This window comes from Balaenoptera borealis (genome assembly GCF_965194805.1).
Source record: "Balaenoptera borealis genome assembly, chromosome: 3".
NCBI lineage: Eukaryota > Metazoa > Chordata > Mammalia > Artiodactyla > Balaenopteridae > Balaenoptera > Balaenoptera borealis.
The window spans coordinates 45,805,092-45,821,769 of record NC_138866.1 but is presented as its reverse complement, the minus strand read 5'-3'; the positions used below and the strand labels follow the sequence as shown (position 1 = coordinate 45,821,769).

The window sequence follows — 16,678 nt, the reverse complement described above, 5'->3', positions numbered from 1 at the left end:
AAAAAAGAATTCCTAAATAAACAGCTGTGGCTACACAGGGTGCAGTCTGACTAAAGCTGGAAAGGATTACAAACCCAGGCTAACTACGTTTCAGCTGGGCATGCAGGAGAAGCAGAAATATGGCTAGGGCCACCCAAACCAGATTAATGGGGGGAACAAAGCAAACTCAGAGCAAGGGAAAGAACAAGTGGGATACTATCAAATGCAAGTATTATGTTTCTGCTTTCTCTTAGTAAGTGACTTAATTTCATAAAACACTGGAAAAGGTAAAGATGAGTAGATATTATGAGAGCATCCAGGTACCCAATCACATGCCTAGGAACTAACAATCTACCACTGAGATGGGTGAACCTCAATTGTCAGTCATTTTTGAGGAATCAGCTAAGGACTACATATCTAATTTCTGAAGCATGAGAAGGTGGCCTCCACAAATTACAAGCAGTAAACCTTGCATTAATCCTGGAGAGTATTGTGGAATACATTATTAAAAGTATGTTAACTTATAAAGGAAAGTGGTGTTTGCTAAGAGACAGCAAGGGCTCATGAAAATCCTTTGACAGGAATACAAAAGTAACTGCCCCAGGAAACCTATGTGAAGTACAGAAGACTTGGCCAAGTCTCTCATGATCAAAAGTTCTTGTGAACAAGAAAGAAAAATGAGTGCAAGCTGGTAGAATTGGGTGGATTAGAAACGGAATTACTGCTTATACTCAGATCATGAGTCTTCAGTGCCTAGCAAGGGCTCAGTAAACAATTTACTGCATGAACTGATGATCCCTCGAAGCGTGCTCCAGACTACAAAAGACAAGGTCTTTAAAGCGTCTCTCATTATGAAATGGTTGGACTCTCCTCACTCTTCTGGTTCTACATCCTCTTCTTCAACGTATTCACCCCCATTACCCAATCTCAAAACAGTAACAGCCATTCTCCCAAAGGTGGAGAGGCAGTTTTTCACTAGTAGAGAATTAAACAGTGCAGCGTCTAATTCAAGGGGTACTTAGAGTAAGACTTCCACAGACACATCCATAAACTCCCTTGATCATTATGTGGAATTTCTGCCTATGGTTTTCTTTCTTTGATCCTTGAAGAAACTTTGAACCACTTAAACTATTTTCATTTGCCTTAACTTCCTCATCCCAAATAAAGCACAAGAATGCTTACGGAAACAGGCAAGCCATAATTATAATTTACCTGCCTTACAAGCAGCAGCAAAAAAACCAAACTTACAAGTCATTTTACCTTAAAACATGCTGTTTCAAAAAGGAAAAAAATATTTTAAACATTTTAAGCTTCACAATAATTTTTTTTAACTGGTAAGAAAAATGATGGTGCTGTGCCACCAGCGTTTATGAATCTTGTCAAGTGACACAAGAAGGTAACGTGCTTAACCATTTAAAACTCTTCCTTTTTAGATCCAAGCATGGTATTAAAAAAAAAATGTAATACTCTACTATCTTTTTAAAAAATTGACAGTGATATGTCTTTATTTGGAATAAGCAAGTTTAAGAATAGCTATTGGTAATCTTTAAAACAATGCACTGAAAATAAGTCTTAATTTCAGAGTTTTATTGTATTGCACTAAAGGAACAGCAGGACGGTTATACAATGTTCTCTCTCATTCAGTTTTGAAAATCTAAAGTACTTGCAAACTCTTAAGAATATCTTTACCACCAGATCAGAACACTAAGTATAATAACCAATTTCTTAATAAGTAATGTCTCACAAATTAAAACACATTTAAAATAGCTTTAAATGCATTCTTCACAAGTAAGTCAGCATATATTTTTGTATCATGTTCACTTATGCTTAAGAATTAAAGCAAGTATATTACTCTGGTGGAAATATGGGAAATCTCTCATTCATGCAATATACAGGGATAATATTTCAAGTCAAAGGGAAAAAAAATCCCACTCATTTTTTTAATGCATCCATATATAATCACCTACATGATAGATGAGGAAACCCATGAAGTTTCCACAGGTCAGATATATATTTTCAATTTATCAGAAGCACCTGATATCTACAGCTAATTTATAATTAAGTGGCATTTCAATAAAACCAAAATGAGGCCTACAACTTCTATAAACAAAAGCTTCCAATGGACTAAGGACAGTCAATAATTAATGAAGTCATTCAAGGGATTATGGCTGTTCCTTAAGGAGTGCAAGTTCAAACCTGTCAACACCAGAGGTATCATTTTATATTAATTTATACGTGATTCCATTTAAATTCTTTATCCGAGTATAACATATGAAAACAGTCTTTCCACAAGCAAAAAATGTGGAAACATTTAAAAAATAAGGAGTCATTTTTTAAAGTAACTGATCAGATTCCATAGGCTACTCTTGGAAACAGGATCTTGCTGGATAGAATCCCTTCGTTTGGTGGCTTTTTGCATGCACTTAACTGGACCAGTTCTTCTGAGTGTTGTTCTAAGAGCTCACCAAAACATAGATCATGCTGAAAAGAAGAAAAAGGCTATTATTAACTCAAACATTCCTAATTATAAAAACTAAGAGCACCAAAAAGTTGAGTCTGCTTTATATAGCAAACTAGTTTGTGATATCACACCATCACAGAAAATGGAAAGACCAATGAATGACAAGTTCACAGTATGATTTTAATCTGCATTTATGGACTTTTGCCTAAGGTAGGATTGGCTCAGTGCATGTGCTGTAGTTGTCCCCTATTTCCTTTCCAATTTTAGCAAGAACGGCACAGCTGAAAGCTTAATGGGGATCAGGGCTTAGAGAAGCAATCCAACAGCACACTGCTCCAGAGCTATGTCTAAGAATAGGAGTGAGCATCTCCAAGGGCTCACTTCATGCCAGGCCTTCTGTTAGGTCCTAGGAAGTAGGGTAGGTACGATTATCCCCATTTTACAGAAAGGAATGATCAATCAAGGCACTTTCCCATTAGAGAAAGGCTCTAGGCAATAGCAGCAAGGTTAAAAAAGAAAAGGGGACCAACAAGCAAAATAAAAAGCAATAACCATTTGATCCTACATGAAGGGCAAGGTGGGAGAGGCATGGTTCAAAAGCATGTGTGTCTAAACGGAAATACAAAGCAAGGAGGTGTGCAAACTTGATAGACTATTTTTTGTTATCATTATTTAATTAATAGACTTTTTAAAAGAGCAGTTTTAGGTTTACAGAAAAATTGAGCTGCAAGTAAAGAGACCTCTCATGGACCTCCTGCTCCCAGCACACAGACAGACGTACAGACAGACACACACACACAGTTTCCCTTATTACATTAGTGTGGTATGCTTATTACAACTGAACCAATATTGATACATCATTATTAACTAGAGTCCAGTGTTTACATTAAGGTTCACTGGCTGTTGTACATTCTACAGGTTTTGACAAATGTATATTTGCTTGACAAACGTACCCACCCTTAGAGTATCATACAGAATAGTTTCACTGCCCTAAAAATTGTCTGTGCTCTGTCTATTCATCCCTCCCTCCCTGCTAATCCCTGGTCACCATTGATATTTTTACTGTCTCCAGAGTGTTGCCTTTTCCAGAATATCATATATTTGGAATCAGACAGTCTGTAGCCTTTTCAGACTGGCTTCTTTCACTTAGCAACATGCATTTAAGTTTCTTCCATGTATTTTCATGACTTGATAGATTTCTTTTAATCTCTGAATAATATTCCATTGTCTGGATGGACCACAGATTAAATATGATGCTTATCCATTACTATTGCTTTTTTTTTTTTTTGGCCCCGTTGCCTGGCATGCGGGATCTTAGTTCCCCGACCAGGGATCAAACCGGTGCTCCCTGCAGTGGAAGCGCAGGCTTAACCACTGGACTGCCAGGGAAGTCTCTACTATTGCTTTTTAAAGAAAGACAATGGGCTTCATTGTAAGGGCTGGGCTCACAGAGGTTCACAGACAGCCTGGGAGGGGGCCCAATGGGTCAGTGGTCTTGGTGCTCGGCCTGAGGACAGATGATGGAGACAGAGTGAACTTGTGGGCTCTCGCGATCTGGGCGATTGTTTCCATTCTCCTCGTGCAGACAGCTGGCTGTCCCTGGCTCTTCTCAGAAAGGCCTTTCAGGTGGGGGGTGATACCCTCCTCCATCAATAGGCCTGGGACTTAGTTTGCTGCTCTTATGGGGGCTCCTGGCTGATATGACCCCCAGACTGGGTGTCTGCCCTTCTCTTTCTCCTCAGCCAAGGCACTGTGTTGGCTGGGCCTCCCGCCTGGACTCGTGTGTGTGTGCATGTGTGTTGATAGACAATTTAAAACAAATGAATGATGTAGTGCCACCATCTCCTGGTGAACATTTTCCCACAACTCTACATCTCCAATTTTATCATTTATTCAAGCATTCATTTATTTTCCTTCTTTCAACAAGTATGTTTTAAGTGCCTACTATATGCCAGCACTGTTCCAGACACTTATTATAGAAACTAAAAACTGAAAATTAACAGAAATTAAAAGGACACATGGAATTTCACTTTTCAGAACTTTTTCACTATCTTTGTTTCATGTATGAACGTCTCTAGGTGTACTACCGGACACTCATTTTTCACAAATATAACGTCTAAAAGCATAAAAATACATTTTCCATAAATTTAAGTCTAGCACTTCACCCTTTTCCATAATGGAAACTAGTATGATGTAAACAAGAAATAAGCAAGTTTTCAAGTAACAGAAAGGAGAGGGAAGAGAAACTTAATTACTGCCAAAATTTCATCTAATACAACTAATTTTCTTCATATTTTGACAATCAGGTGGCAATTCCTCTCCAGTTGAATATTTATCAATAAAAAATGGGAAAAGTGTATTTATAAAGCTTAAAGAAAAATTATAACTCCACACTTGCCCGTGTCCATTTCTAGTTTTAATAAGCAGCTGTTTTCCCCCACCTACAGTACACCTAGAACAGTGCCTCCCAACCAGGGCTGATTCTGCCCCACAGAGGGCATGTGGCAAACGTCTAGAGACATTTCTGGTTATTATGACTGGGGCAGAGGGAAGCTACGGCATCCAGTGGGCAGAGGCCGGGGACGCTGCCAAACATCCTACAGTGCACAGGACAGCTCCTCACAGCAAAGATTCATCCTGCCCAAAATACCAACAGTGCCAAGGTCAAGAAACCCTGACCTAGAGGAATGATGATATGAGTCCATCACAGTACAAAGGGAGGAAAATCAATAACTGCAGCATCGGGACTTCCCTGGTGGTCCAGTGGTTAAGAATCTGCCTTCCAATGCAGGGGGTGCGGGTTCAATCCCTGGTCGGGGAACTAAGATCCCACATGCCTTGGGGCAACTAAGCCCGCGCGCCACAACTACTAAGCCTGTGCGCCTCACATAGAGAGCCCGCTTGCCACAAACTACAGCGCCCTTGCGCTTTGGAGCCCGTGCGCCACAGCTAGAGAGAAGCCCACGTGCCATAACGAAGATCCTGTGTGCCACAACTAAGACCCGATGCAGCCAAAAAAATAAATAGAAAATAAAAAAAATAAATAACTGCAGCATCCTATATGATAGAACTTTTCTTTCCTTCATCCCATTCGGATCATGCAAACCAGAAAATAAAGGGTAGAGCATACAGTTTATGAAGAATGATAAAGAAAAATTAAACATAATCTTGAGACAGACACTGAAGCCAAGCAGAAACTTTTTTGCAAACGCACACAGCCATATCCTCTTGCTCTGCCATGGAGAATGAGGACTGTCCTTCACTGACTGTCTGAGACTTTGGAAGCAGCATCCCTGACACGACTTTCTGCCTCTGACTGCACATCAGTTGGCTGCCTTGACAAGTACCAGCTTATTCAATGTGTGTGAATTTGCTGGTGTGCACTGTGCCGTTACCAGTACCACCGTTCAAGACACGAGTTACTCTTCAAGTGGATTTTAAGGTATTCAGACCATAACGTCTGCAAATGTTTCTGGCAGCAAAGTGAAATCATATTCTCGTTTTGTTTTTTAAACTTACCCATATAGGTAGTAAAAAAATGCTAGAAGATAAAAAGCTAATTTGCACCATCCTTCTTTCTGACAATATGCTAGAATATCTGCATTCATGATGGTTGTAGGGTCATAGAGTCCTGGTCCACTCATCACTGGTCTACTCATATACCTGTAATAAACACAGTTGATTAGCCACTCAGAATGGAAGCTAACCTTCAGGATGGAAAGGAGCATTCTCCTTCTCAAATAATATTTGTTACAATGAGAGGTGGTCCACATTGGGAAGCATACTTTTAGTTCTAGGTGGAGTTCTTTCCTTTTATCACCTTAATTTTAAAACTGGAGCCCCTACAGAGAACAAGGTGGTTAAACAAGTCATATCTGGTCTCCTCTACACTTTCAGAAATCCAAGAAAATTAAGAATAACTGTAAAAAGGAAATACAATTTTTTCTTTCAACTTTTCATTTTAACATAAAGAACACTTCACCAAGATATTCCAAATGTTCACATTTACCACACAGCTTTGTCCTTCTCTTTTCTGTTCTCTCTCTAAATACACGTACATTTTTTTCTGAGCCATTTCAGAGCCAGTTACAGATGTGAAACCACTTTACTCCTAAATACTTCTTCCGTATGTATGTCCTAAAATTAAGGGCAATAAGATTTTGACATGCCTATCTAAAACAAAACACTCTAATGCTATATAGATCAGATATAACATTTAGAAGTTATGAAATATGAATCTTTTATAAATAACCAAATTTAAATTCACAAAGTAAACATGGAGGAAGAAGTTAGACACACACTGTACAATTTGATTTATATGAAGTTCAAAGATGGACAAAACTAATCTAAGCTGCAAGAGATCACTGGTTCTCCTGTGAAAGTACAGGGCTAACTGATTGGAATGGGACACAAGGGACTCTTCTGGGGGCTAGAAGTGCTGTATATCTTGATCTGGGCGGTAGTTTCACAAGTGTATACATATGTAAAAATCCACTGAGCTGTACACTTTAGACGTGCACACATTATCGTATGTAAGTTATACCTCACTTTTTAAAAAACCCTTTAAAGAATAATAACATAAGCTCCATAAGAGGTATTAAAACAGTTATTTGTGCATCCATGTGGTTTTAAAAATAAATGCCAACTACTTTTGTTTAGGTGACTAGCATGTAAGATAACCATATCAACCACAGTATAATTAAAATTTAATTAGGAAAAGTATTAGAAGTGTATCTAAATATTACCTCCAAATATGATATGCCAAGAGGGGCATATTGAGACCCAGTGTAAGCCACTCTGCTGCACAAAGAAACATGACACAGAAGAAAGCATGGATGAGGTACTCTGGAAGGACAAGCTGGAAGAAAAACACAAGCCAGTTATCAAAATGCCTTGGCATTAAATCAACTGCTAATTTGGAAAGCAGGTGGCAACTAAGTTTCAATAATGAAAAATCACTGTTTTCCTAGAATCAGAAATGAAAGATGCTACTGAGCTTTATTTCCATATTAAGCTTTTGAACAAAAGCAAGATTATATGCCAACTGACCAGAGGATATAGCTTGCACTAAAAGAATAAGATATAACTTAAAATTTAAAACCCAAACTCTTAGAGCAACAGGTTAAATTATACAAAGTTACCACCCAGATTGTTCACAGTTATTTGCTAATCACTCAGAATATTCTTTCTTTCCACCATTCAAGAATGATGAAAATACAAAAATGAAATATCTGATCACATGCAACATGATATAAAAAAATCCACAAAAACAAAACTCCCCTTTAGAAGTTTACACATTAATGTTTTTAAGCCTTTAAACAGAAACCAGGGATGTTACATATACAATATTTAGCAAACCACATCACATTACCACAAAAGTAATTTTTCAATGGAAAGCCAACAGCCAATAATCTCAGCACAGTCGGGGGGAAAGAACATTAATATGCACAGATGCAAACGATGTGCTTTCTGCAATGTAGGAGGGAAAAGACTAAGATCTGAACCATGAAATTGGACTTCTCCCGGTTCCTGAGCTCCCATTCCTACAAGGCCTTCTATTTCTTTCAGCCTGCTTTCTCCATTGAAGGACTACAAACACAGCAGACCAGTAGGAGCTCAGAACTCAAAAACAAAATACATCTTTTGATAGCAGGTAATATTAAGTGAGGAAAAATGAGTTCAAGCAAAACACTTTTTATAAAATGACCAAGAGTTCATGCTTTAAATTATCTTTCTCATCCTACAGATTTCAGCCTAATGACTCTGTTAAATATAAATACCAAAACCTTTCATTTCAAGTTTCAGCCAAAGAGCTTCCTACAAGTCACAGCTGCAAAGCCAGTTTCTCAAATGTGCTGCACTGTCCCATCAGATCTTTCCTGAGGGGAAACTATAGCTGTAGAAATAATATATTACTTATTCAAGTCGACTTTCTAGTACTCCCAAATTACTTTTCCCATTCAAAGCTGTAAAGCAAAGTTTTTAATTAATACTATTTTAAATAAAATTCCAGTAAAACCAATTAATCTATACCACTAACCAGATATTTTCTACAAATTTAAGTAATATAATAACAAGATAAACTCTGCACATATATATAAACATGTAAATAACATGGACCGTTAAGCCAGCATTTAATTAAGATCAAAGTTAAACATCTGCAAGAAAACAAGAAAATATCCATAGGAAAATCTTTGGAACACAAAGACTACAACCAGGACAAACCAAGAAAAATATATAATACATTTTATTAGGAGTTCCACTGAAGCTGCTGTTTATAATACTAGTTTAAATTACAAGATTTTTCTTTAAAATATAATGAGCCTATTTCGGCCCTCTAAAACCAAGTGATCTAACAATACAAATCATCATCCAAGTTTTCCAGACTAGGGTATGGGGAGAAAATGATCTTGAAAGCATGATCCCTACTGCTCTTAAACAATATTCTTTAATAAGAGTGATTATAAAGATAATCTGCAACTCTACCAGTTTTAATATGAAACAAATGCCACACTCCCTCCCTTCTCCTCAAAACAGTCCAGATACTTTTACTATGCATCTCTCATAAAGACCAGTCCTCTTCAATCATTCTTTAATCATGAAATTTCCCCATTAGTGGCACAAAATGATTCCATTTAGGAACCCACATTTACACAAAAACTAGTATCCATAAACACCTCATGCAAATATGGCTGAAATGATAGTACTTAAACATGCAAATCATAATATTCTGTAGTTAAGGTTCACATTTTTAAATATAATGGTATTTGTCTTCCCCCATACTTTGGCAGAACTGTCAAAACAAATTTTCAATAGGGAAAACTGTCAGATGCACTGCTATTAAGCCAATTATCGGCACCCTATCCAAAACACAACTTGTGCTGGTGTAGAAACTTCCTTCCAATCCACTAATCCACTGCAGCATTAGGATGTCCCAAGCACAAAGTAAGAATTTCTTTCCATTAAAAAAAAGCCAAAAATCACACTCTATATTTTAAAATGAAATTAGTCCCTCTCAAAGTTTATAGTAAATTAGGAAAATACAAGAATCTGAACCTAAAAAAATCAGGCTGTCTGGGTTTGAATTCTGACTCTATGTTAGCTGTGTGACCCTGGGCAAAGTGCCTGAACCTCACTAAGCCTCAGTTTACTCTCCTATTCATGAGTATAATATACTCACCTCTTAGGATTGTCATGAAAACTGAATGAAAAAACCCAGGTAAAGATGCTTAGCACAGAGCCTGGCACCCAGGAAAGCCCTCATCTGATTTCGGCTATTATCATCTTCATCATCATTTGGTTATTTGAAGTAATGAAAAGCCAAAGCAGATAGAATACTATTAATAAACAGCCATCAAAAGGAGAAATTTCAGTTTCTTAATTTCTTGGTAACAATTAGTTTAAACAGTAAGTTAAGATGTTTTACAATGAACATTATTACCTTCCAGTGAGAAAGCAAATTCATCTCATATTTTGCTTCATAAGAGTAGAGAAACAGTAAGTTAATACTTTTAATTGTACCTACATCAAGTCTTACTGTAGCAGTTCTTTAAAGACAAATCAGGAATCTATTCCATCATGGCTATTTATCTAGGAAACAATGATAAAAGTAGCAAACCAACTTTATAGACCCTTTCCAAACAAAATCCCTCTAGCATGCTAGTGCTTTACAGTTTTACACAACTAAAGTCTATATATGTTTTCATCTTCGTTAAGTAATTTTTAAAGATGAATTATTACATTCTATTTCTTGAAGACATACTCACTGCTTTCTTACAAAAAACCTTTCAGTTTCTGACCAGTTAGGCAAAAATCAAATCTACAGGCTACAGGAGAATCTTCCTGTAAACTAAATGAAGTCAAATATATATATAAAACCCCTAAGCACAATGGGGCCACATTATAACTAAATCCAGAAGAGCTCAGAACTTAGTGTAAGACAGGTCTGTTTTAGAAACTTAGAGTGGATATATACTAGAAGTAACTATGTAGACATTTGTATACAAATTGTTATCCACAAAATTCTGACAGCATGAATCCAAAGGTAAGCCTTACTGCAAGATTCCAGAGCCTAAGAACAGAGCTATCCACCTAAAAGGCTCTGAATAAACAGCTGCTGAAAGAATAAATTCCAGAATAGACAAAACCAAAGATAAAAATAGATATGGTACTAAAGACTCCACCTACAGACTACCTCAGAGTAAGTTACAACAAAAGAATAATCTCACCTATTAAAGTCACTTCATGTTAACCAACTTTCAAACACTGCACCTGATAATTTAATATCGAAGTGCCTATGGCTGTAACATTTTTTTAAATGCATGAGCATTTAACAGCTTTCCCTACTTGACTGGGCCAGCAAGCAAACATTTGCATAAAATATGAAATTTCATGAAATCATAAACCTCAACAGGCATATGAACAAGCACACTGAACAGAACAGTTTACAAATACAAATGCCCTAACCCTCCCCATGAAATGAATGTAGCATTAAAACATTAAACTAAAAAGCAGTACACACCTTTAACGCAATTTTGACTCTTTTAATCTTTTTGACCTTTTCAACTGTCTTTGGCCGACAATGTAAAAAGCAGATTGGAAGAATGTTAGTATGACAGCTGACAAGATCACCAGCAGATTAATAATAGAATAGTCAAGCAGGACAGGAAAAAGAATATTTTTTAAAATTCTGCCTACTTCAAAAAGTACAAATTTATCATGCTACTGAGAATATTGGCCATTTTCAAATTATATCAAGTTAAAAGCAAAAACAGTTTAAAAATCTAGAGAAATAGCCTATATTATAACTTACAGGATTCAGGGTATTACACTGGTCTATAGGATTCTTGTAATCAGTCTTCAGCTCATCAAATGCTATAATCTAAAATAAAAATAAAGTAGTTAGGATCGCTCACTTTAATAAAAAGCAGCAATAAACCTGCCCCATCAAACATAACTGAATAAAGTTAATAGGACAAAAGCAGAAGTGTAGCAACTTTATATGTACCAGTTTACAGTAAACTCAGTATATGGTAATTAATAAATAACTAGAATCACATTCAAAGAACTGAAAACACTTGTATATTGTTATCACTAAAATGATCTGATATCACTGTGATAAATATCTTCAATTTTTAATTTTTTCAATGCCTCCACTAAAGTTATTTTCTCTGCTTGAAATAGTCTTTCCCCCAGCCATAACTATTTACGGAAGCTCCTCTTTATCCTAAAAAAACACTCTTCCTATGTCAATTCCTCCCTGTAGGTCTCCCTAACTCCCTTGGGCAGAAATAATTGCACGCCCGTCTAATCTCCACATAGCACAAGGCTTTATAACACTATCAGGCTGGCATTTCTCATACTGGAGGAGAGGATTTAAGTTCAGGTTTGTGTCCCCCACTAGACTGTGTGCCCCCCACTAGACTGTGTGCCCCTCAGGGTGAAGTGTTTTTAATCATCTGTGCATGTCCCTCCCTTGTCACAGTGTTCAGCGGGACACTAGAAATGGACTTGTATGCTTCAATTTGTTCCCATTTATACCTAAACACATACATTGCACGGTCCTGCTTCGATTTGGAAGTTCAAGAAATAGCCTCAGAATAAAGGAACACTAAGAGATTATTAAACTTCACAGCCAGGATCACCACATACAGTACTGCAGTTTCTGCACAGAACAAAAGGCCAGGTGGAGGCACAATGCCAGGCACGCTTCTGCTGCCAAGCACCCTGGCATGGGCTCTGCACCAGGGGCTATTCAGGAGGGAGGACTTCTCTAATCCTCTGCCTCAAGAGGCATCTTATTCTAATTCGCCTTAAGGCACCACATAGGCAAGAGCAGGCCTGTTTAAGGGCAATGCAAAAATGATCAATCGGACCTCCTTTCATGTCCTCTGTATATTCCTACCACATGCAGGTCCTTTCATTTGGTCACCAAACTAGACTGAAGAAGGGTAAAGCCCAGGTAAGGCCAGCTTCTCATGGTGTGATGAGTGAAACAGTTATAAATATGATAAGGGGAGAAAGATCTCATCCACTTAAAATGCATTGCAAGGACTTCCCTGCGGTCCAGGGGTTAAGACTCCGTGCTTCCACTGCAAGGGACACAGGTTCCATCCCTGGTCGGGGAACTAAGATCCCGCATGCCATGTGGCGTGGCCAATAAATAATAAATAAATAAAATGCATGGCAAGAGTAAATCAACTATACTTTAATATAAGTAAATAAATAAAAATTTTATATCATACCATTAAAAAAAAAAACAGCAAGAATCAAGAATGTTTCTGTCCACACTGAGAAGAAATGTGGCTTTAACATTTAAGGTCACTGAACACAGAACTTCAAAGTCAAAATGCACTAAAAATCAAATAGGGGTGACACACCCCTTTTTATGTCAAAATAAGAAGCCAAAGGCCCCAAGTTTATGGGAGAGCTATTTTAGTTGCTGCCACCAGTCACCCAGGGGACAAAGAATTTAATCTGCCCTTCCTCTGGTGGGTTAGGACTAGTATTTTTATATGTGAGACAGTGCTACTCAATATTACCAGCAATCACTGAAGTCATATATTTCTAGCTTTTAATATACTGGCTTACCCTGTTAAAATTCTTAGCTTCATAAAAAGATGAGTTTTTTTAAATTTCTAGAATTTTATAAAATTACCAACCTGGCCTAATAAAAATTGTAATGAAAGCAGAAATAGAAGGGAAATAATTAAACATTAAAATGTAAGTTCCATGAGAGCAAAGATTTTTGCTGTGTTCACTGCTATGTCCCAGGGCTTAAAATAGTGCCTGGCACCTATATAAGTGTTCAATCAATATTTACTGAATGGGACTTCCCCGGTGGTCCAGTGGTTAAGAATCCGCCTTCCAATGCAGGGGATGCGGGTTCGATCCCTGGTCAGGGAACTAAGATCCCATGTGCCCCGGGCTTCAACTACTGAGCCTGCACGCTCTAGAGCCTATATGCCACAACTACTGAGCCCACACGCTTCAACGAAAGACCCCGCATGCCGAAATGAAGATCCCACCGGCCGCAACTAAGACCTGACGCAGCCAAATAAATTTAAAAATATATATATTTACTGAATGAAAGGGGGGAAAAAGGAAAAAATAGTCCTATGCTTAAAAAAAAAGTACAGAACTCACCAAAAGGCATTGTCCTTTGTTAATGACCCCTAACACATATGTGTTAAAAATGTAAATGTACAATTAGAAGATGCTAATTTCTGATTATTTATGGATATAATCAGTCAATCACCTGACATTAGCTGTGATATATTCCCAATGCATTTTAGTAATAACATTTAAGACAAGGACTGTGATCTCAAATACAATTACTTCCCTATAACAAGATCCAATTTACTAGCAGAGGATGAAACTTGTGCTTTAACTTTTTTCCTACTGGACGGTTTCCGGTTTCTTCAGGTGATTTCAAAGGATCTTTTAATGAGTATGTTACTGAATGGGTTTCTGTTTGAGTGCTATAAGCTAGAGTTGTCAAAACTCTTCTGAAAAGATTCTTAAACTAGTGGTTTTCAAATCTTCTGTGACTGTGGGTCTGGACAAGGACGTTCACAAAGTTTTCCACAAAAGTGCAAAAACAAAACAAACAAACAAACAAAAATCCCTAAAGGTAGCAAACTACACAATTCAGGATACCTTCAAATTCGATGCACATATCTGGGGAATGACTTCTGCATTTTTAGCTTTCAAACAAATCTATGCTCCCAACTCTATTCTCCAAAAAGCATCAATCACATGAATTAGGACTAAACTGACAGACGTAACCATCAGCATAAAAAAATCCTCCATACAACAATTAACATAAACTGGATTTTCTGAATTTATACTTGAAATTTCCAGATGAGTCTTCTGACGGATACTTAAAACGACCTAAGAAAATAAACCGGGGACTTCCCTGGTGGCGCAGTGGTTAAGAATCCACCTGCCTAATGCAGGGGACACAGGTTGAAGCCCTGGTCTGGGAAGATCCCACATACTACGGAGCAACTAAGCCTGTGCTCCACGACTACTGAGCCCGCGTGCCTAGAACCCATGCTCTGCAACAAGAGAAGCCACCTCAATGAGAAGCCCGCGCACCGCAACGGAGAGTAGCCCCGGCTCGCTGCAACTAGAGAAAGCCCGCGCGCAGCAACAAAGACCCAATGCAGCCAAAAATAAATTATTTTAAAAAAATTAAAAATAAAAAAATAAAAGTTTAAAAAAAAGAAAAGAAACTGAAGGTTACATAGTTAACAGAAAAATTAAAACTATATCTTTATTTAGAATTTTCTATTTTTTCCCAAAGGATGCACAATCCTCTGAAATACTAGAAATCCCTAAGGATATAAGCTCTCCACTAATCTGTGGAGTACAAACAAATTTTTAATTCTGTAACAGGACTTAAAATCATCTACTTCACCCAAACACATATTCATTTAAATTACCCATTTTTTTCTTTAAAGTGCAGTTCAGGTTTTCTTAGCAAAACACAATCTAGTCCAAAATGTAAGCCATCCACAGCTCTCTTCTAAGAATCCTCATCAGCTCAGAAAACAGAGTGTCCATCAAGCAGGAAGTGATTAAGTCCTCATCTACAAATGGCAGGGAACCACACATTTCAGTTTCATCAGAGGCTTACTAAGGCAGAGCTAGTTTGCATCCCCAATTATCTTTACTTATTGTCTTTATTCCACCAAAGAAGAGCCCAAAATGCTCTTCAAGTTATGGTTTCCTACTGACAAAGCATTTTGAGGGAGCAGCCTACATAAGCATTCCCCCACTACACAAGCAGTTGGGTTTCAAATAATTATAAATGTAATTACACTCCTTGGCAAAAGGGAATGGATTTGAGAAATTTTTTTTTTTTGCACAAGACACTGCTGCCACGTAAATCACTCTGCCCCTGTATGCTCCATAACAAATCTCTGCTATGGGAATGATGAAACCTGACTGAAAATTTACATGAGCACGAACATGCCCAATCATTCAAACTAAGACCAATATTCCAGAAGGTACTAGAATACGGAGGGCAGAGCAAAAATAAGATAAATTTTTAATGAATGCTGATGTCCAAAAGGCTGCTTCTAATTTTGTGTTAGAGAAACAGGAATCCTTAAAAATCTCTTGTATTTCACAGGGAACTTAACTTGTTCCTTACAGGGACCAGTAAGGATGTGCTTCTGTCCTGTAACATGATGTGAGTAAAAGAGAAAAAAAAAAAAAATTATCCTAGAGAAGCGTAAGGTTTCTGAGCATTTTCAAAATCAAATTAAAACTACCTCTACTAAATCAAGCTACTCCGAACACAGAGGTGGCTAGGAAGTCTCTCGAGACACTCTTGTCAGTCAAAGTATGATTTAGGGGGAAAGTTCGGAGATAACGGTCAACAAAGTAATCAATTCAACCGGCATCAAAGTTCACCAGGAGACAATGCCGGGGGCGGGGGGGTGATTCTACCTGAAGAGCACCCAACAAGTGCCTGAAAAGTAGAGCTGGAAATTTATCTAAAGTAGGTTATAACTACCCAATTTGGGCCACACTCCTGTGGACACCAGAAAACAAAGGCAATCTGCATTAAATAATAATATTTCGGCAAACTTCATTCCGGCTCAGCACGTAGCACGCCCCTCTGCGCCCTCGACATCTCCCGAGGGACGCGGGAACGCGGGGATGCGGCGCCGGCCAGCGAAGCGCTGTCCCGCAGGGCCCGCTAGGACCGCGGCCGCCCCACCCGGCGAGGGAGGAGTAGCGGCGCGCGCGGCCTGCGCCGGGACACAGCGCGCGCAGCCAGCCAGCCGCCGGACGCCTCGGCTCCTCCGGGACCTGCAGGCCCCGGTTCGCAGACCGAGGGCGCGCAGGGCCCTGGCCGCGCGGCCGGCACCGCCCCGGCCTGGCCCCATTCCCGGGCGTGCGGACCTCCGAGGGCCGTGGCCGCCCCGACCACGGGCCCGGGGCGAAAAAAGGCTGCGCCGCCACCTCGCCCTTCTTTCCCCGGCCCCGGCTACTCACATGCCAAATGGCGAAGAAGATGAGTGCGGCGGTGAGCAGCAGCGCCAGCATGTAGCAGAAGGCCGCGAACGTGAACGCCATGGCCGGGGAGGAGGAGCAGGGTGCAGCTCCGGTGCCAGCGGAGAAAGGCGGCGCAGGGCCCTCTGGGTAAAACCATTCACTTCCCGCGACCACAGCCCACACCGCCGCCGCTGCCGCCGCCGGGGCGCCAGCCCTCCCAGCGCGCCT

At 39.0% G+C, this 16,678-nt stretch overlaps 1 protein-coding gene across 1 annotated transcript; it reads right to left on the bottom strand.

The window, feature by feature from the left end:
* Positions 1-1,551: 1,551 nt before the first annotated feature.
* Positions 1,552-16,662, bottom strand: CNIH1 (cornichon family member 1). The gene is made up of 5 exons (XM_082386752.1): positions 16,451-16,662; positions 11,253-11,321; positions 7,186-7,298; positions 5,960-6,103; positions 1,552-2,460 (listed from the first exon to the last, which is right to left on the bottom strand). The coding sequence occupies exons 1-5, from the start codon at positions 16,529-16,531 to the stop codon at positions 2,433-2,435; spliced, it is 435 nt and encodes a 144-aa protein (XP_082242878.1). The 5' UTR covers positions 16,532-16,662; the 3' UTR covers positions 1,552-2,432.
* Between the last annotated feature and the right edge of the window lie 16 nt (positions 16,663-16,678).